At 47.1% G+C, this 19,973-nt stretch overlaps 1 protein-coding gene across 1 annotated transcript; it reads left to right on the top strand.

Moving 5' to 3' along the window:
- The first annotated feature begins 7,049 nt into the window (after positions 1-7,049).
- LOC127215154 (sodium-dependent glucose transporter 1C) lies at positions 7,050-19,225 on the top strand. The gene is made up of 4 exons (XM_051175552.1): positions 7,050-7,412; positions 11,905-12,073; positions 16,195-16,311; positions 18,065-19,225. The coding sequence occupies exons 1-4, from the start codon at positions 7,239-7,241 to the stop codon at positions 18,991-18,993; spliced, it is 1,389 nt and encodes a 462-aa protein (XP_051031509.1). The 5' UTR covers positions 7,050-7,238; the 3' UTR covers positions 18,994-19,225.
- The last annotated feature ends 748 nt before the right edge of the window (positions 19,226-19,973 follow it).

Genomic DNA, 19,973 nt, shown 5'->3' with positions numbered 1-19,973 from the left:
AAGTAATATATTATGATCCCCAACTTTCAAAGAGTTCCTAGAAGACATCTGGGGTGTTTTGTTTTGTTTGAGATGGAGTGTGTAGCCCAGGCTGCCTCAAACTTGCAATCCCCCTGTCTCGGTTTCCTGACTGCTGAGGCATTTGAGAACACAGGGAGCTCTCTAATGTGGAAAAGCCATTTGTGGATTGTATTTGCTGAACAGATAACCAGTTTTCTCATCCCACCAGAGAAGCCTGGGGTGTGATTCATGAGACATTGTCCTAGACAATGGGGAGGAGTTTTTACCAATTGCTTACTTTATCTGTAGGTTGGTGCAAAGGATGCTAATTATTCTTTTGATTGGCTTTTCCTTGAAGAGAACACATAGTTCAGGAGACCTGCCTCCCAGGTCGCCTGAGACCCTTTATGTTGCCCTCAATGAAGTCATCTCCCCAACCCATGATTCTAGGGGGGAAAAATACAAGGATTTCCAAATTAAAATCCATGACTTCTACAGTTTCTATAAGACATCTCTGAGAACTTAATGGAATTGCCAACCCATTCTTCATTTAGTGAAGAAGTGAGACACAGGCCATAAATAGCTTTCAGATGGGCTGCCCATCTAATACATTTAATGCTCTTCTTCAGTTTTAATTTTCTGAAAAGTGTGATTTTTTTTTAAAAGCTGCATTTTTAAAATCAACTCTACTTTAAAATTATGCTACTCCTTATAATAAATGGTGGTTCAACATTGTGGCAAGACTAATCAGTTCTCTCAATTTACTCAATGATGTTGAGTCTCATGATTAGATTCAGCAAAACATCACAATTTATTGTATTAAGGATTATGAAGACACCCAATTCAGCATTATATTTTCTATTTCTTTGGCAAATATTCACATTACATAGCACTGGGTTTTGTAAGAGCTAGAGAGGCGGAGACTAGACAGGGTTTCCTTGAGCCCTTGGCCTACTTCAGGGGTTGGGTCTGTGTTTTAGTATTTCGGGATTTGACTTTCACTATTCTTGAGTTGTAGTTGCACTATAAGCACTGTAAACATTTGATACGTTCACGTTTATTTTTTTTCTCATGTGTTTGCATGCATGGTACATGCACACGTGTCTGCATGGTCTCCTGTGTGCAGGTATCTGAAGAGGCTGGAGGCTGACATCACAGAGTTCATTGCTCTTCATTTTTTCACCGAGGCAAGGTGTTTAAATTGACCCAAATCTCTCTGAAATTCCCACCTGGCTAGCCGCCATGACCGAGGCATCCTTGTCTCTTCTGTCTGAGGTTCCAAGGGGGACCATTGTATCTGTCTGGCATTTACCTGGGTTGGATGCAAACTCTGGTCTCTGTGCTTGAGTAATAAACTTTTTAACCACTGTGCCATCTCCCTAACCGCAGTGTCAATCTGTAGTCATTGTCACCCGAGGCTCCTGGCCCCTGAGTTCCAGGAAACCAAAGAAAACATCTAAAAGTGGCTGATGTCCCAAGGGTTAAGGATGAGAAAGTCTATTTTACATGTGTGTGGCAAAACTGGTGTGGGCCATCCTTGGGTTAGGGACTGGAAGCGATAAGTAATTGGGTCTGGGTACTGTTTCTAAACTTGATTTTCAGTAGTTTGGAATAGTAATTGCACCATAAGCACAGTAAACATTGACAAATGTTGACCAATATTGTCTTTCTTACACTGCAATATGTTTGTTTACTCTGTAGATCTGAACTTTTGATGAAAAATGATTTTTGTTGTTGTTGTAAGGGAAGAGTCCTTTCCAGTGCTCAGGATCAAACCCAGAGCCATGTACACACAAGGCAAATTCCAACCCCAGGACAGCTCCTTTCTCAACAACGGCCCTTAATCTCAGAGAGCTGCTACACATTGGTTCGTGTTGTTCACTGTAGAACTCCAGAGAAGACAGGTGGATAAACAGCCAGACAGGCTGGTTAGTCTTCCACTGCGCCCTTAGTCAGAGGAGGGAAAGGGTTTTGGCATCGCTTGCTGACTTTGCTCAAGTTGTCTCCGTTTCTCTTCTACTGTTGTGAATAGCACCATGGCCAAGGCAATGTAATCTGGGGCTCATGGGATCAGACTGTTAGAGTTCATAGCCATCATGGTAAGAAGCCTGGCATCAGGCAGGTGGCATGATGATGCCGGACCACTATCGAGAGTTTACATGTTGAGACAACAATCTCAAGGCAGAGAGAGAGAGGGGGGGGTGGGGGGAGAGGAGAGATCTAACTGGAAATGGCACGGGTTTTGTTTTGTTTTTTTTAATTTGGATTTTCAAGACAGGATTACTCTGTGTAGCCCTTGGCTGTCTTGGAACTCATTTTGTAGACCAGGCTGGCCTCGAACTCAGAGATCTGCTTGAGCTTCAGAACCTCAAAGCTCCCTCACAGTGACAAACTTCCTCCAACAAGGTCATATCTCCTAATAGTGCCTCTCTCTGTGGGCCTATGGGGGCTATTTTTATTCAAACCACCATCCTACTAACAGTTCTAAGACAGCCACCACCTGGGGAACAAACATTCAAATATATAAGCCTACAGGGCCACAGGGGCCATTCCCATTCAGAATGCCACTGTCCTAGACAGTAGCACGCTTTCTTTTTTGTCTGTCTGTCTGTCTGTCTGTCTGTCTGTCTATCTATTTTGGCCACTTTGACGCTTGTTAAATGTGGATTCAGCCTTCAACATCTACTTTAAGAGATTCAAAGATGAAACCCATACTGAAAAATTCACTTGGGTTCCACAAACCGAAGTGTGAACAGAGTCCTGTAACTACACAGACACTTGGGATGATCAGCTTATAAACAGAGGGGACTTTAGGCTCATAGTTTTGGTGATTTTTTTTTTTAGGCTCATAGTTTTGGTGATTCTGGTCCATGATTGTTTGACTCTGCTGCTCTTGGGCCTGGGGACAAGAGTACAAAACAGAATAAAATCCAGTGCCCAAATGATGCAAAGTCATCCAATGCCCAGGGCGCAGAAAAGGGTGAAAGGAAGCCAGAGTCCCTAATTACTTTAAGAGATGCACATGGTGACATAAAGGTCTCCCACAAGGGGCCCCTCTTAAAGTCCTAAATGTCCCACTCTAAGGACCACATGCCTAACCCTTGGAGTGCTGCGGACATCTGCGGCTCAGACTATGCCACTCTGCCCTACCCTGTTTCACAAAGAGCAAATCTGTTTTACCGCACAAAATGCCAGTTGCACTAACGAGTCCTAACACCAGTATTGTTCAAAAGTCCAAGTCCACAGGCCCCACCTCCCACCAAGCCCCTAATACTCCTCAAACTGAATGTTCCCCCTTTCTGCGTCCTGCCTATTCTCCATCTGTCCTGACTCCTCCTTACATTTTATATTTTTTTTTTTCTTGAAAATCCTATGTTCAATTTCTGTCAACTGATTGTGTGTTCATCCTTTTGACCTATGGTTGACTTTATTTAATTTTGTTTACATTATTCAAGCAGAAAATTCTTGGCTTAAAGGTGTGTGCTAGGGCTGAGCTACACCACAACTAGAAACAGGTTTTTCCAGTAACTATAACAATCTCTGAGTTCACAATGTGATCAGATATCCTGTAACAAGAATAAGCGCACCTGTATGAATTAGCTTCATGAATGAGGTCCTCATACTTTGTTCAAAGAGGGCATTGCTTTGGAAATAACTTCCAAGCTCTTCTAGTGTGCTACAAGTAACAAAACGTTCTTAACTCTTTCATTGCTTGGCTATATCTATTTTTGCTTTGCAGCCACCAAAATGTGAGTAGTCCATTGTATTTTATTAATCTGCCACCGCATGAATCCTGGAGTTATTTACACACATCATTTATGCTCACCACCTATACTAAATAGAAAAGACCTTAAAATACTGCCATTCTCCTGCATGACACACTCTACTTTCTTATTAAATCAGCACATAAAGTACCACATTTCCTTATGGATTTTTCCGTGTCCTTAGCTTTAGTTGATGTCCCTGTGCCCTCTCCATCTTCCTGCCTCCAGCCTCATTTGCCCCCTTTGTGCCCAGTGTTCCCTCTCTGCCTGCATTTCACATTTCACATGTACTATATTACTCTTCCTACACCCTCACCTAAAGCCTCTTTGTTTTCTCTCCTCATAGGCCCCTTTCCAGTTTCCTGGCCTCTACCCACACCGACTTCACATAAATAAACACACATAAAGTTAGAGGCTAAGACCCTTGCATGAGAACATGTAGCGTTTGTCATTCTGGGCCTGTTACCCCCTAGAATGTTTTACAGTTTCCACCCATTTTACTGAGGGAAGTTCCCCTGTGGCTATGTACCACAATCTCAGTATCATTCATCTGTTGATGGGCTAGAGCTAGGCTGGTTCCATCTCCTTCCTACTATGAGTAGGTGCTGCTGTCTCCCTGGAATGTGTCCAGGAGTGGAAAAGCTGATCGCTGTGCTGTCCTATTTTTTGTATGTGGTTTTATGTTGCAGAATAGTTGCTTAATATGTACAAATGTGTTTACTTTGTTTAATTATGTGAAGATGTGTTGCTGTTTTACCTTGCCTACCTAAAGCACCTGGTTGGTCTAATAGAAAGCTGAGTAGCCAATAGAAAGGGAAGAGGTATAGGCAGACCTTCTGGGCAGGGAGAGTAAGAAGAGACAACAGGGTGATGGCAGATGTCATTCTGTAAATATGTTTCTCTTATTGGTTAATGAATGAAGCACTGTTGGCCAATAGGAAAGCAAGATAGGCGGGACTAGGAAACTAGAAGGAGAGAGGAAGAAGTAGGGAGGAGATTCAAGATGTAGGACAAGGAGAGAAGAATGCTGGACTCTCTCTCCGGTAAGGTGAGACCACGTGGAAATACGTAGATTAATAGAAATGGGTTAATATTTAAGACAGAGCTAGCGGATATGAAATGATAGTAACTGGCTAACATCTTTCTATCTAGTACAGAGTCTCTGTGTGTTATTTGGGGCTGGTGCAGCTGTGAGACCAGGCTGGCAGAAAAACACACTCTTAACAACAGGGAGACACCAGGGACGAGACAGTCAGACTCAGAGGAAGCAGAAAAGTGGGGTATACAGAATGAAGGGAAAGTAAAAAGCCCCAAGGCAAAGGGTAGATGAACAGGAACAGGTCAAATTAGGTTAAAGGAAGTAGTGTGACAAGCCTAAGCTAAGGCTGAGATTCAGAATTAATAATAAGTATCCATTTCTGTATTTGGGAGCTGGTTGGGGGCCCAAAGACAAGTCTCACTACAATTTTGTTTTTTTGAGACAGAATCTCTCTATGTATCCCTGACTGACTCCTTCTGCTCCCCAGATGTCCAGGGCCGTGTGGCCTGAGTTTCTACCCTGAAGTGTGGTTAGTTGTTGTCAACTTGACACAAACTAGAGTCACCTGGGAAGAGGGGCCTGGATTGAGGAACTGCCTCCATCAGGTTGGCTTGTGGGCGAGTCTGTGGGATCATTGTCGTGGTAACGATCCAGGTGGGAGGGTCCAACCCAGTGCAGCCAGTGCCAACCGGTCAGTGGTTAGGGGTGTATAAGGAAGCAGCCAAGAAGACCAACACAGTAGGCAGCACTCCAGGGTGTCCGTGTGAGGTTCTGCTCCAGGCTCCTGCCTTGGCTTCCCTCGTGATTGCAAAGTGCAAGTGAAACAAATCCCCACAGAGGTGCTTTTGGTCACGCTGTTCACGGCAATAGCAAAGCACAGGGGACCCATATGTCTCCATCAGAGCACCTGCGTGTCTCTGCGTGCCTCTTCTCTTTCTGGGGTCTCAGTGTCTGCAGTTGTTAAGACATCGAGAGCCGAGGCCGTCTAGCAGCCCACGGGGATCCACCTGTAAGCAGCTAGAATGCTGTCACTGACTACTCGATGGTCCCAGCCCCCCCCCCCCGCGCCGCCCATTGCTCTTCCTTGTAGAGTTGCGTCCCCATCCCTGTGATAAGGAAGTAGCATCTGCAACAGTCCTGTCCCCTCGCCCCTCCCACGGCTGGATCTACATTGAAGCCACAGCTGTTGCTCTGTGCATTGGGAGCGGTGACAGCTGATAGGCACAGGCACACAGCACAGGTCTTGGAATGTAATTGTTTGCATTTTCTCACAGCGAGTTCATTTCTGAACAGCTGTCTGTTTCAGAGGACAGCATTTTCACTCACTTTTCAGACTGCCAACTGCAATCATTACTTCATTTTAATGTCTTTCTAGATCCACAAATTTAAGAGCGCTTTCATTTAGCCCAGAATGCAAGAAGCTGATACTAGAACCAGGAGTTTCAAAGGTGTTGACTAAGGTCAAGTTTGCTGGTCTTGACATTAAAATGTCATGGGCTGGGGAGCTCGGAGGTAAAGCGCCTCAAATCGTTTTCACTGTTTGTACATACGCAGTCCTCCTGGACCTTGCGCAGTCAGTGTATTCTGGGACGTGGGATCTTTGTTCCTGACCTGCTGGTACGCTCACTTTTTCTGGGCCCCTCATTTATTGCATTTTGTACAGCGTTGTACTGGCTTCTGCCTTCTTAGCCGCGGTAAGAGAAGGGAGCGCTACCTTCCTCTCCTGTGATAACTACTGCAATAACCATTAACTTGGTTCACTGTGCATATGCTTGGCTTTGAGTCATAGAACCCCGGAGCAGGCAGGACCTGGGGGTGTTAGGGGGTGGTCCATGAATCCCAGGGACTCTCAGAAGCCCCCAGCACTATTGGGCTTAAACAGGCGCAAATACCTCCAATATTCACACCCTTTTGCTTCATTTTGAGCCAGGGTATGGCTATGTAACCCATGTTGACTTCTAAATAGTCGCTCTCTTGCCTTAGTATCCCAAATGCTGGGAAGACTGGCCTGCAGGGCACATTTTCCCTCCTCAGCCCCGAAGCTGCACTTCCAAACTTCTCCGCCACGCGGCACCCGTCAGTCGCCCGGTGTCTGCCGCTCTGACAGGTGACAGGCTGGCAGGAAAGCCACCCGCGGTCTCCAGGGAACCCAGCTGTTTCCAGCTGGAGACTCCGCCCTCGTTGGCTGGAGCCGCCTTTTCGTCACGTGATGGCTCAGGCTTGTGCAAGATGGGACTGGACTGTCTTCCTCTTGCAACACAGTCGTGTACGAAGTCCAAGTTTCCCTGGCCTGGCTCTGAACGGTCCCTGGGGGAAGGTGACAGACACTGGGCGGAACCTCGGGGCCGGCCGGGAAGGACGCGAGCTCCAGAGGGATCTGCCCCAAAGCTTGGCAGCAGCGGCGAAACCAGTCGCCTGGGGTGGCCAAGCTGGAGATGGAAGTGGAATTCCGTGGGTTTGGGGCCCCGGCTGCCGCACAGCGGCTCCTCCAGGCCGAGACCCCGACGCAGAATGAACAGAAGGCGGCGACCTCCCGGAGGAGCGGCCGGGCCAGGAGCGAGCTGCGCTGGTTCTCCACCGCGGTCCTGTATGCCGCCTTCCTGGGGCTGGTGAGAGCTGAGGCTGCACCCTCCCAGGCTGGGGCGTGAGCCTCCCGCAGGGGACCTGCCCTCCCCGGCTGGACTCACCTTCGCCCCCTGCACGTGCTGTGACTCTGGGCACTTCGGGCCCATCAGCTATCTCCTGGGCGCTAATTTAATCACTGCGGGTTACTGTCCGCTTGGAAATTGATTGTGCTATTTTCCAATTGCACCAAACTTCCCTGGCTTTGCCTGGGTGTGTAGCCACTGCACTCTGAACTATAAATTACTACACAATAAACTGGCTTTTCTAGCCTTTCCCCGTCTCGGTGGCCATCCACTTGGTTTTGCAAATAGGAAATGAGGCCCACGAGGAAAGGAGCTTTTTCCTGGTCTCCAGGGCAGGTGTTTTAGTGGTTGAACTGGGACGTGGCTCTCTCTGCCCACGATACTATTGAACCCAGTGCTGCAGCACCTTTAATGTTTCCGTAGAGCAAAATGAAGCGCTTTGGCCAAAGCCTGGAAGCTGAAATTTCCTGTTACTTGGAAATTGGGACCTGGGGGAGCTGTGGGTTGGGTTCCCCCTCTTTGAGAGACTGGCTGAAAGCGTAAGTAAGCACTGAAAAGCTCTCTGTCACCACCATAATGGATGGGTCTACACCGAGTCTCCATTCACTGCACGGTTCTGCTTCTTTGTTCTTGTTTACTGTTTAAACTACAAAGGATGGCTGGATAGGGACACCCGTGCCCCAGCAAGCTATATAGCTCAGGCTGGTTTCAAATTCTTCATTCTCCTGCCTCAGCCTCCTGGGACTAGAATTATATTTGTGCACCACCGTGCCTGGCCCTGCTTACATCTCCTAAGGGCTATGACACAATGGGAAAAAGAACATGATGCTATCAAGAAAATAATACCATGAAACTCAGCACAGTCCTTATGGCTGTCTCTGTGAACCAAACTGAACATAATCAAATAACCCAAACATTACATTAAAAGAGAGTTCAAATGTTTCCTATGGGTCAGAATTGCAGTTTGGGTTGTCATGGTGACTAAGAATGACAGCAGGCTGTGAAACCCACTGATGTAAAGTCTTTTTGTCATTGTTCTGGTAACACACATGGGAACCTAGAAACTCTTAGCTAGCATAACAAGAAAGTCTTTGGACAGCCAGGCTTGCAACCCACCATCCTGGGCATCTTCAAAGCATCTTAGCTGCTCCCACAGTCACTCAGCCTTTCCTTCCTCTGAGCGGTCTCCTCTGGCATTCATTCATTCAGCAACAGCACCATCAGCTATTTTATTGACTCATCAACATCATCATCGCTATAAACTGAAGCCGGGGCCTTGTCCACCTGACATGCGTGTTCTCCCTGCTGAGCTTCCCAGTTCCTCGGCCTCCCTTTTCATTACTTTGTCCCTACTGGCTCTCACTATATAGCCCTGCCTGATGGAACTGGCTGTGTGCACCAGGCTTGCCTCAAACTCACAGTCACCCCTGCCCCATGAGTTGTGGGATTACAGGTGCCACCACACTCAGCTTCACTACTCTTGTATAGTAGTGGTGTCAAGGGGATGTTAGGTACAGCATTCCGGTTTACTCAGCACCACCCGCAAGCCCACAACACGGGCAAGAAGATGCGAAGCTAAATTCTGTTCACTAATGGATGCCATGAATGCTCTCATCCACCGAGTGCTTCCCGCCCTTCTGATTTCCTAAAGCACACCTTCCATTTCCCCAACTTAAATCTTAGCTGGAAGTGCTACAACAGCACCACCTGGTGTCCAGAGTGAGTACAGTCCGGGAATCAGGTTAGGATTTTTCTTCAGTGGAAGCCACCCTGTTTGCCCAACTGTTGGAACTAATTTTGGACGCTGGCCGCTTTGGTGTGATTGTGGGAAAATGGAAAACAGCTCAGAAGGCAGGAGAGAGCCAGGTCAAACAGCAAGTTCTCAGCGATGCAAAGGCTGGGGAGAGTGGAGAAATCCCCATAGACCAGTCTTGGGCCTTGGAGTTTGGAAATACTGGGGCATCTGAGCAGAACCCAGTTAAATTTGTTGGCTTCTAGGCTTATGTAGCTCTCGAACATGGCCCAGTGGAAAACATATTTAGTGCTCCCGTAGCGTGAAGTAACGCTCCATATTTAGTGGAAAGACAACTTCCTGGACTTGGTGGTCACAGAGATCATTCTTGGCCCTGGGTGCTTGAGATCTACCTACCTCTAACAGATGTTACAGACCGGTTCCCTGTATTTGCCCGAGACTACATCAGTAACTGGGAAGTCAGGCCGTATTCCCCTCGCGTGTAGGAGGCACAGAACAGTTGTGTCCACCTTATCAAAGAGAGCTCTGCCTCCTTCTCTGGGGCTTCACAGTGATGGAGAAAGTAACATGGAACAACGTTGGCTGTAGTGGTAGCTTCCTGGTTTGGAGGCACTGATTAGCCAGAAATCCAACAGCTGTTGCTTGTTTTGTTGCATGGCATTACCCTTGGTATAACTTCCATGGTTCTCTGTATGTTCCTGGACGGAAAGGGATGGCATCAAGGCAGTGATAGGGAACGGGGGGGGGGGGGGGAGCGGTTTTGCAGTAACAGATCAGAATTGATCCATGAGCTAGTCTGTCCCTTCCTAGCTTGTCCTCTGCTTCTTGGGAGAGACATTTCTAGGCTGGTTTGCTCTAAGGTCCCTTGTAGATATATAGTTTCAAGAGTCTTGAGAGCTGTCAGTCTAGGACTCAGGGCTCTGATGATTTGGTGTGTAAACACTGGTGTGGTCTCTTCCAACAGAGTCAGAGGGAGCCACTTATGGTGTTATTTCTAAGACTGTTGTTCAGGATCCAGGTCATGGAAGTTCACAGACTTCTTTTGGATATACTTTGGCCTTAGCTCTTGAGCCATGTCACACTTCCCAGTGACGGACCTCCTTCAAAGGCCACACCCTCTAATCTTTCCCTACTGGTGCCCTTAACTGGAGGCCAAGCATTGCAAATATGAGTCTATGGGAGCCATTCTCAATGGAACCACTCCACTGCCCTGACCTGCATTGACTTGTGGCCATGTCATAATACCAAATGCATTTATTCCAACTCCAAACGTCTCCATGGTCTTTCACGGTCTCAACAGTTTGAAAATCCAAAGTCTCCTCTGAGATTCAAGGCAAACACTTAACTGTAAAATCAAAGACACATCACATATTTCCAACACACAAGGGCACAGAATATACATGACCATTCCAAAATGGAGGGTTGTGGCATAGTGAGGGAGTACTGCAGCAAAGCATGACCAAACCCAGCAGGGCAAACGGCCAATCCTGTAGCTCTGCGTTCACTGTCAACAGGTACTTCTCTGTCCTGGGCCGGTTCCTCTCCGCATCTGCAGCTCTCCTGGGAACACAGCCCGCAGCTCTGGCATCTCCAAACCCTGCACTCTCCAGTTCAGCCCAGACTTCACTTTCATGGCTTCATCAAAGGCGGTGGCGGCGGCTCTGGGCTCCACAAAGGGAATCCCTACCACAGCTCCACTTAAAGCTTTACTTGATGATGGAGGAAGATTCCACGGCCCCTTTCTTTACTCCTGCGCCCTTCGTGATTCTAAAGCCAGAATCACGTGGCCAGAGCCGTCGAGTCCTGCAGCCTGTTTGATGGAACCTGGCCTGCCCCTTCCTTGAGTTGCATTTGCATGCGTGCGCTTTCCTTTTATGAATTGGAAGCTTAGCTGGGTGGGGTCTTGCCCTGAGAGCACTGATTCCTTTATTCCATCTCACACCAGGCCTCTTCTTTCTGTAAAAGCCCTAGCTCCAACATTAAATCTCCTGACACTTCCGTCTCCACCCCAGGAGTGCTGGGATCACAGGTGCACACCACCACATCCAGTTCTGTTCAGTGCTGGGAAGTGAGCCCAGGCTTTCGCGTGCTGGGCAGGCCTCTGCCACGGAGCTACAGCTTGAGCTTCTTGTTTGTTTGGTTTGGTTTTCAAGACATGGTTTCTCTGTGTATCCCTGGCTGTTCAGGTCTCACCACATAGACCAGGCTGGCCTCAAACTCACAGGCCCAAGGACCTCTGCCTCCCAAGCCCAACCACAGACTGGCTTATTTCCAGCTGCTTGTTAACCGTGATTTAAGTAGGGAAAAGCTGTAATAATGAAATGATTTTTGGCTGGAGAGATGGCTCGGCAGTTAAGAACACTGGCTATGCTCCCAGAGGACCTGGGTTCAACTCTCATCATCCACATGGTGGCTAACAGCCGTCCACAACTCCACTTCCATGGGATGTAAAACATCCACAAACAAAATAAAAGTAAATAAATATTTAATTTTTTTAAAATTAAATAATTTTGGAGGGAAAGATTTTTGAAATGATGGAAATCAACCAGGGCCTTTGGCTCTGGTAATATTAGTGTCATCATTGTAAAAATTTTTCCCAATGTGCCCTAAAATAAGTTTCTGCTTTGTAACCCATGCCTCACTTGTTTGGGAGTAGACAAAAGTGAAATCCAAGTAAATCTTTCACATTTTTAATTTCAGGGGGTGACCGTTGCCATATTGGGACCCACATTTCCAGACCTGGCAAGAAATGTGAACCGGGACGTCAGCAGCCTTTCGGAAATATTCGTGGGCCGTGCCCTCGGCTACTTGTGTGGCTCCGTGGTGGGCGGGGTGCTTTTCGACTGCATGAATCACTTTTTGCTTTTGGGTGAGTAAACACCAGCTTTTGTTTGCAACTTGACTCTGGGTATGAAAAGCACAGCCTCAGTTCATACTCAGCGACAGACAGTGTGAGGGCATCCTCCCTGGCAACTGGGCTTCCGTGGTTCCTGTTCCTACCTTGGCTGTCCTGAGCCCTCTGGAAACTCGCTGGTTCTCAGGTTTGTGTGTCTGCAGTTTTCAGGCACCAATCAGGGCACACATTGTGACCAGGCAGCTCTGCGTATTTGGTGATAGTGCGGCGTTCCCAGGACCACAAAGGTTAGAATGAGCTCTCCTCACCTGGCCAGGCTCCGGATTGAACATGAGGAGGCAGGAAACGCGGTGGGTGAGCTGTTGATAGCCTGCATTTTTGTCGAGTTTCTCCACGTCAACCACAATGAGCCAATGGCTTTTCCATATTCTGGAAATGATGGCAAAGCTCTTAATACACTCACGACTGTATAAATTGATTTTGTTTATAGGATATTTAGATTCCCATTAATTCTGCGGAAGAAAGGAAAGTGGTTTATTATTTGTGGGGTTCCCTGTAAAGGCCATAATTGGTAGAATAATGATCCAAGTAAGGCAACAAGGGAACCCAGTTCAACATGATGTATTTAGCTAATGTTGGTCAAACTCCTAGAGTCCAACACCAGGCACTTTATTTCTTAGATGTTTAAGTCCAGTACAGGTTTTGAAAAAAGTTTCCCGGTAACACTGCCCTCAAACCATGTTCACAATAAATCTGAAGTTGTGACGACATCAAAACCCTTTTGCAAAATACATGTGACTTCTTCTGTTAAGATGGGTTCTACAGCTTAAGGGACTAGGGGAAGGTCAAGTGTGGTCTTGGTCATAGAACATGTGATATCTCCCATAAGGATGGGTTCTACTGACTGAGAAAGTGCTCAAAGTAAAAGTCTAGGAAGGAGTATCTGGGGTAAACATGATATTCTGGGCTATTAACAACATCCGCTCCCAGCCTTGGGGGGGGGAGGAAGCAGGTACACATCTCTCCAGTTGGAGAGACAAACCTGTGTGCTCAGCATTCCTGGTTTCCCCAGTGCTCATGTGCGAGCACAAAGACCTCATGCTGCAATTGCTGACGAATAAGTAAAAAATACCTCTTCTTTCCGAATAAGCTTAACGAACGTATGTGTGTCTGCAGTTTGCTGTGAGAGAGTCAAGCTCTAGGCCCGGGTCTTGAAATCTGTGTTTACCACTGAGTTACCCTCCCACCCCCAAACGCGTCTCTTGTACTTCCCTTGCTATCTGCCACACTCATTTATTTCAAGCATTTTTTTAATTTATCGTTTTACTTTAATCGGGGAGAGGAATGGGCGTGAGGAAAGATGGCCCCGCCCCTGTCCGGCTGTGCGCCTCACCTGTCTCTCAGCAGCACACGGGAGGGCGACCATGCCACCTGACAGGGCACACACTGGAGCTGGCTCTGCTGCTGCTGGGACACAGCTGAGCCAGCACTGAGGGCCTGAGAGCAGACCCCACCTTGTACCCCCACACCTATTGCTTTGGCGTGAGTGTGGGTGAGCCGGACCCAAGGGCCTGTGAGCAGGAGAACGGTCCAATCCAGAGCGATCCGGGGTGTAGGCTGCACCGGGCGAGCTCCCAAGGCAATGCTAGAGAGCTCACCCCACCCTGGTAGTCACTACCAGGGTGAGCTAGTGAGCTGACAGACCCAGCTACCACCCAGGCCCAGAACCAGGGCTACGAGTCGGCCCACCCCAACACACCACCTCGTCTGTGAACCGTTGGAGCACGTGAAGGGGGGTGAACCTACAGACCCCAAACTGCAGGATCCCCACCACACAGCACAGCAGGACACCCAGGCGCGAGCCCCAGTGAGAGCCCCTTGTCAGCGGTGCAGCAGAAGCCAGAAACCTCAAGCCAGTCCAACGAGCCACGGTAGGGACTGCAGTAAGGTGGACGGACTAAAGGCTAAACTGCCTGCCTCAAGGGGCCACACTAGAGCTTCCACGGCAAGATGCTTCTTTTCATTTATGTATTTATTTAGCTTGGTTGTTTATTTTCTGTCTTGTTGTTGTTGTTTTGGCTTGTTTTTTGTTTTGTTTGTTTGCTTTGGTTTTTGGTTCTCCTTTTAAATTTTGTTTTGCTTTTGCAGGGGAGGTTGCAAGGATGGAGGGCAGATACAGGGGCGGGACAGGGAGATGTGAAATCTCAAAGAATCAACAAAAGTGGAAAATTATTTGATTAGCTGCTAGCAGGATGAACCGTGTCTGGGCCAAACTTGAGATTGCTGTGAAGGAGGGGTAAGGGGAAGGACTTTCAAAGGGAAAAACCACCCGAGGAGGACCTTTCCTGTCCACGCAAGCCAGCAAGGCTGTTCTGTCCTGCCAAGTGGCATGGTTAAGGCAACTGAAAACAATCCTTGGGTGTCTGTGTAAGCAAGTTACAGAAGGAAAAACAGCAGCTAGTCATGTGATAACAAGTAGATAGTCACAGCTGTACATCTCTGGCCACTGAGTCAGAGTTACCGGGGCTGGAGTCAGACAAATGGCCAGCGGGCACCAAGATGGACGCCTGGCATAAACTGGGGCCTCTTCTGACATATCGCTTCACCTTGACTCTAGAACACATGAATCAAATCATCGATTCACATTTATGTAGGGCTAAAGGGTGATGTATCCCTTTTTGTAACTCTGATTTTACCAGGTATTTGTAACCCTGGAGGCCAGCATGAGCTTTGGCTTGCTAACATATACAACCATTTGTCTTTGACAATGATAGGGAAATGGCTCCTTTGGTAGGAACTAGTTTCCTTCGAACCTAACTTTTGTTAGTGATAAGGGGTGATGTAGCTTTTCAGGTTAAACAGGGTGTTGTTATCAGGCCCAGGAAGCCTGGAATTCTGATCAAAGGTCTGGACAGAGCAGGGTACATACGGTTTGCTGCCCATGCTCTGTAGCACACACAGGTGGGCCTTTGGCATGGCAGGACAGTACACCAGGCAGACAGAGGTTACGTGGGAAGCTTTACTGGGGGGAGGGGAGGGAGTGGAAAAGGGAAGGGAGAGAGGAGCAAGAGAAAGAGGGACACACAGACAGACAGACAGACAGGGAGAGATCTGCCTGCCTCTTCAGGGAAAAGGAAGCAGGAGTGGGCGGAGCTTGTCTCTTAAAGGGACCTTTGCACCTTGGTACAGAGCCAGGGTACCGCCTGCCGTGATCACTGGGGGCACACTTCGCCAGGTCCCTAAGGGGCGGAGCCAGGTTTGCCTGGATGGTAGCACAGGCAGCTTTAGAGCAGCCTGGATGCTGGCCTGAAGCTGGGGCTGAAGGTGGTAGGAAATTCTGTTGGACGCATCTGGTTACACCAGCTTTCAGAAAGTTCAGGACAACCTCTACCATAGAGGTCCTGGGGACCAACCTTAGGCCACCAGTCTTGGAAGCAAAGTACCCTTACAGATGGAGCCATCTCTCCAGGCCCTTCCTTTCTATTTTGAGACAGGATCCCTCACTGAACCTGCAGCCTACCATCTGGCCTAGACTAGCTGGCTAGCAAGCCCCAGGAAACATCCTCCTCCTCAGCTCTGAGACCACAGGTGTGCACGATTGTTCGTTTGTAAGGTCCCAGGCAGTTCACTAAGCCGTCTCCTCCAGCCATGATTAAAGTTTTACTACAAACTTCTACTTTCCTTTGCCGTTTTGTTATATCAAATTCCTTTCAGTTTAGAAATGTGAAACCTATAAGTTTTTTTCAGCCTATCTTATTTGTTAGAAAGATTGTTGTGTTGTGTTTATATTTATAGTATTACAACGGTACTTATGCCAAATATATATATTTGAGGCAGGGTTTCTCTATGTAGCCCTGGCTGTCCTAGAACTTACTACATAGACCAAACTGGGCTCAAACTCACAAGATTCATCTGTCTCTGCCCCCAAATGCTGGGATTACACCACCACACCCAGTAATTATTTTAAATACTTTTAATTCATAAAGGTAACATATTTATAAGACATAATCCACTTGTAGAGACCCTCCCGTTACCCAGTTCTCACACGATGACCTGACCTCCACTTTCGTTTTCAGGACGTTGGTCTGACTGCATGAATGCTATTTCTATAACTGACATTCTTGTCCTTAACTCAGGGGTATCCATGGTGGCTACCACAACTGGTCTTTATCTCATTCCTTTCTGCAAGACAGCAACATTACTGATTGCCATGATGTCTGTATTTGGTGTTTCATTTGGCGCTCTGGATACAGGTTAGTGGCTGTGAGTGTTGTCCCTGGGGAAAGTGGATAAAATCACACTATCGCCTGCAAGACTGGTGAAATGAAATGGAGCCATGTGAGGGTTGTAGTGTCCGCCATTTACGTTCACCCTTCTAGCAGCAGCGCTGGTTCTCAGTAGTTGGTGGTTAAGTGAACTAGACGATATTTCCCTGTGAGGGAGTATTGATTTTCACTATCCAAATGTGAAAGGATCCGTTCCTAATGGATAACTACAGTGTAAGTTAGAGGGCTTTCATTTTGGGATAGATTTGACCATATTAAAAGAAGAATTAACGGCGTATTACAGCAAACGGAGGTTGGAACTGAACTGTAGAAGCATAGAAACAGATGCCGAACATAAAACACACCCATTTTTGAGTTCGGAGACACATGTGTGTACGACATTTCTCAGTTTATGTCAGAGGTTGCTGCATCCTCACATTTTTTGAAGCGTCTTGAACAACGTCCATGAAGTTTGTTTGCTCTGGTTTCAGCTTCCCATGCCTACCCTCCTTAGTCTTAGTGGGGGTATCTTATGCTTTAGGCTTCATTTGGTTGAAAAATTACAGGGTGGAATTATGTGTTTGTCTGATTTTTAAAAAGAGCCACAGAGGTGATGTTTTTCACTTTGCAGCTGCTCTGACAGGGTGAGCTCAGTTCCTAACTGAGTGCTTTGCTCATAAGTGAATAATCTGTAATAATCTGTGGTGGTTGCCAGCTCCAAGTACATAAAGCTGAAGACATGCAAGGCATTTATTAAAGTCTGAAATATATTTACTAAATATAGTATAAAATGTGTAATGCATTTATGGTGTATGTAACAAGTACATGGATAAATATTATACCCCTGCTGTGGTATTCACACTATTTTGTAAAAAAAAAAAAACCTTTGCAAATGTGCCTGGCTCTACAGGGTGACCACCATCCTGTAGGTCATATCTATGAGACACTATGATGCATAGAGCTTGGTGGTGCACTAGAGATCTTTACAGAATCAGTTCACAGCTGAAATTTGATAACTTAGAACATCTGTCATCTCCACACTGTGCAATGCATATCCATCTGCTTTCTAATGACACTGGATGTGGTTGGTCTTTTTTTGGATCACCAGTTCCCAAATAATGACAGAGACTCACTAATTATGAATACTTGACCTTAGCTCAGGATTGTTCCCAACTAGCTCTTATAACTCGAATTAACCCACTTATATTAATCTACATCATGAAACATGGCTTATTACCTCTCCACCAAACTGTATGTCTGACTTGCTCCACATCTTGCTGGCTAAACCTGCCTCTCTTCTTCCCAGAGTTCCTCTCTCTCCCTACAAGTCCTGCCTATTCTCTCCTGTCTGGCTGTTGGCCATTCAGCTCTTCATTAATCCAATCAGAAAGCTCCTTAGGCAGAGACACATCTTCACAGTGTACAAAGGGATTATCCCACAAGAAATGAAACTTTTTTGTTTTTATAATATTTTATAGATTTTTATTTTTATTATGTGTATATATTTGTGTCTATGTGTGTGTATACATGTGAGTGCAGGTGTCCAAGGAGACGAGAGGTTGCTACTTCCACTGGGGACTGCAGTTATAGAGGCTTGTGAGCCACCAGACTTAGGTGCTGGAAACCCAAGTCTGGTTCTCTGAAAGAGCAGTAAGTACTCTTAGCTGCAGAGTACTGGTCTTCTGTAATTTTACTAAGTTACTATGTCTAACCGATGATTTTCTCCATGTTTCATTGGCAGGTGCAAACGTCCTCATCTTGGACCTTTGGGGGGACAAAGGAGCCCCACACATGCAAGCCTTGCACTTCAGTTTCGCCTTGGGTGCCTTCCTGGCTCCCCTGCTGGCTAAATTGGCCTGGGGTGCATCAGCCTCCACTCAGAACCACACAGAGCCCGGCTTTGACCCTCTAGTGATGAACCGGTCCTCTGAAGCCACCTCAGACTCTCTGTTTGCGGTACCCGAGGACATGAACCTGCTGTGGGCTTACGCTTCCATCGGAACCTATGTTTTAGTAGTTTCTGTCTTTCTGTTTTCTTTGTTTTGTAAGAAAAGCTCAAGGCAGAGAAATTCCACAGCGTCTGTTCAGAGAACTCGAAGAGCTAAATATCACAGGGCCCTGCTCTGTCTCCTCTTCATCTTCTTCTTCTTTTACGTTGGAGCCGAGGTGACCTATGGCTCTTACGTGTTCTCCTTCGCGACCACCCATGTTGGCATGGAAGAAAGCGAAGCAGCTGGCTTGAACTCCATCTTCTGGGGGACCTTTGCTGCCTGCAGGGGCCTGGCCATCTTCTTTGCAACAGTCCTACAGCCTGGAACCATGATTGTGTTGAGTAACATTGGCAGCCTTGTCTCAACTTTCTTTCTGGTGCTTTTTGACAAGAGCCGTCTTTGTCTGTGGATTGCAACTTCTGTGTATGGAGCCTCGATGGCAACCACATTTCCCAGTGGCGTTTCCTGGATTGAGCAGTACACCAGCATCAGTGGAAAATCTGCAGCATTCTTTGTGATTGGTGGTACCCTGGGAGAAATGGCGATTCCTGCAGTAATTGGGATTCTTCAAGGACACTACCCAGATCTGCCAATAGTTCTGTACACCTGTCTGGGGTCGGCCATATCCACTGCTGTTTTGTTTCCCGTGATGTATAAATTAGCCACCTTACCTCTGTAATGTGAATCAAAAGAAAAAAATCTCAGGGGCCCAGAACATTTTGCCCTCCAAGTTTGGCCCATAAAGAAAAGACAAGTGGAAAGATGAGGGCAGGTGAATGAATTTTGGATTCTGGCGTTGTTGAACAATGCAGTGAGGCAATTGGTAGTTATCCAGAAACATCTGGTGGAACCCACAGTTAGTGTCCTCCCAGATTCCTCTCAGTACAGTGATTTAGATAAACAGTTTGGTAATCCTCTGTGGGATGCTGTGTTCCTTTCTCGTGAATGTGACCAATACTTGACAAGAAGCTGAGGAAGGGCTTATATTGCAAGAGGCTCCAGTCTCAGGAATATGGAGTTCTACCTTATTCCTTTTTTGCAGAACAGGAGGTAGAGAGGGAACCAAAATGGTGTACAGGTATAAAAATCTCAAGTCCTGCTGGTGGTGATGGGCTTCCTCCAGAGAAGCCCCACTTCCCCCAGAGAAAACACACTTCCACGAGAGAAAGCACACTTCAAACAGAGGAGCCCCATTTGCTGCAGAAATAACCCACTTCCTCCAGAGAAGTCCCATTTCCAGCAGAGAAAACCTACTTCTCCAGAAAAGCCCCAATACCTCCCGAAAAGCCCGACTTCCTCCAGAGACTGCCCAATTCATTCAGAGAAGCCCTATTTCCTCCAAAGAAGTCCCACTTCCTTTAGAGTAGCCCCACATAATCCAGAGAAACCCCATTTCCTCCAGAAAAACCCCACTTCCTCCAGAGAAGGCCCACTTATACAGAGATAGCCCACTTCCTCCACAGAAATCTCCTTTCCTCCACAGAAGTCCCACTTCCTCCAGAGAAAGCTCACTTCCTCCAGAGAAAGCATACTTCCTCCAAAGACAGCCCACTTCTTCCGGAAACACCTGAGTTCCTCAAGAGAAGTCCCACTTCCTCCAGAGAAATGCCACTTCCTCCACAGAAGTCCCACTTCCTCAAGAGAAACCAACTTCCCTCA

The sequence above is a fragment of the Phodopus roborovskii genome, unplaced genomic scaffold, assembly GCF_943737965.1.
Source record: "Phodopus roborovskii unplaced genomic scaffold, PHOROB, whole genome shotgun sequence".
NCBI lineage: Eukaryota > Metazoa > Chordata > Mammalia > Rodentia > Cricetidae > Phodopus > Phodopus roborovskii.
The sequence above is the reverse complement of the archived record's forward strand: the minus strand, read 5'-3'. Positions and strand labels throughout refer to the sequence as shown.

Bases quoted from the DNA above. Each gene is read 5' to 3' on its own strand.
- LOC127215154 (XM_051175552.1), top strand. From the start codon at position 7,239: ATGGAAGTGGAATTCCGTGGGTTTGGGGCCCCGGCTGCCGCACAGCGG. The intron at 7,413-11,904 runs GTGAGAGCTGAG...TTTTAATTTCAG, and splicing joins ATGCCGCCTTCCTGGGGCTG to GGGGTGACCGTTGCCATATT. The intron at 16,312-18,064 runs GTTAGTGGCTGT...TTTCATTGGCAG, and splicing joins ATTTGGCGCTCTGGATACAG to GTGCAAACGTCCTCATCTTG.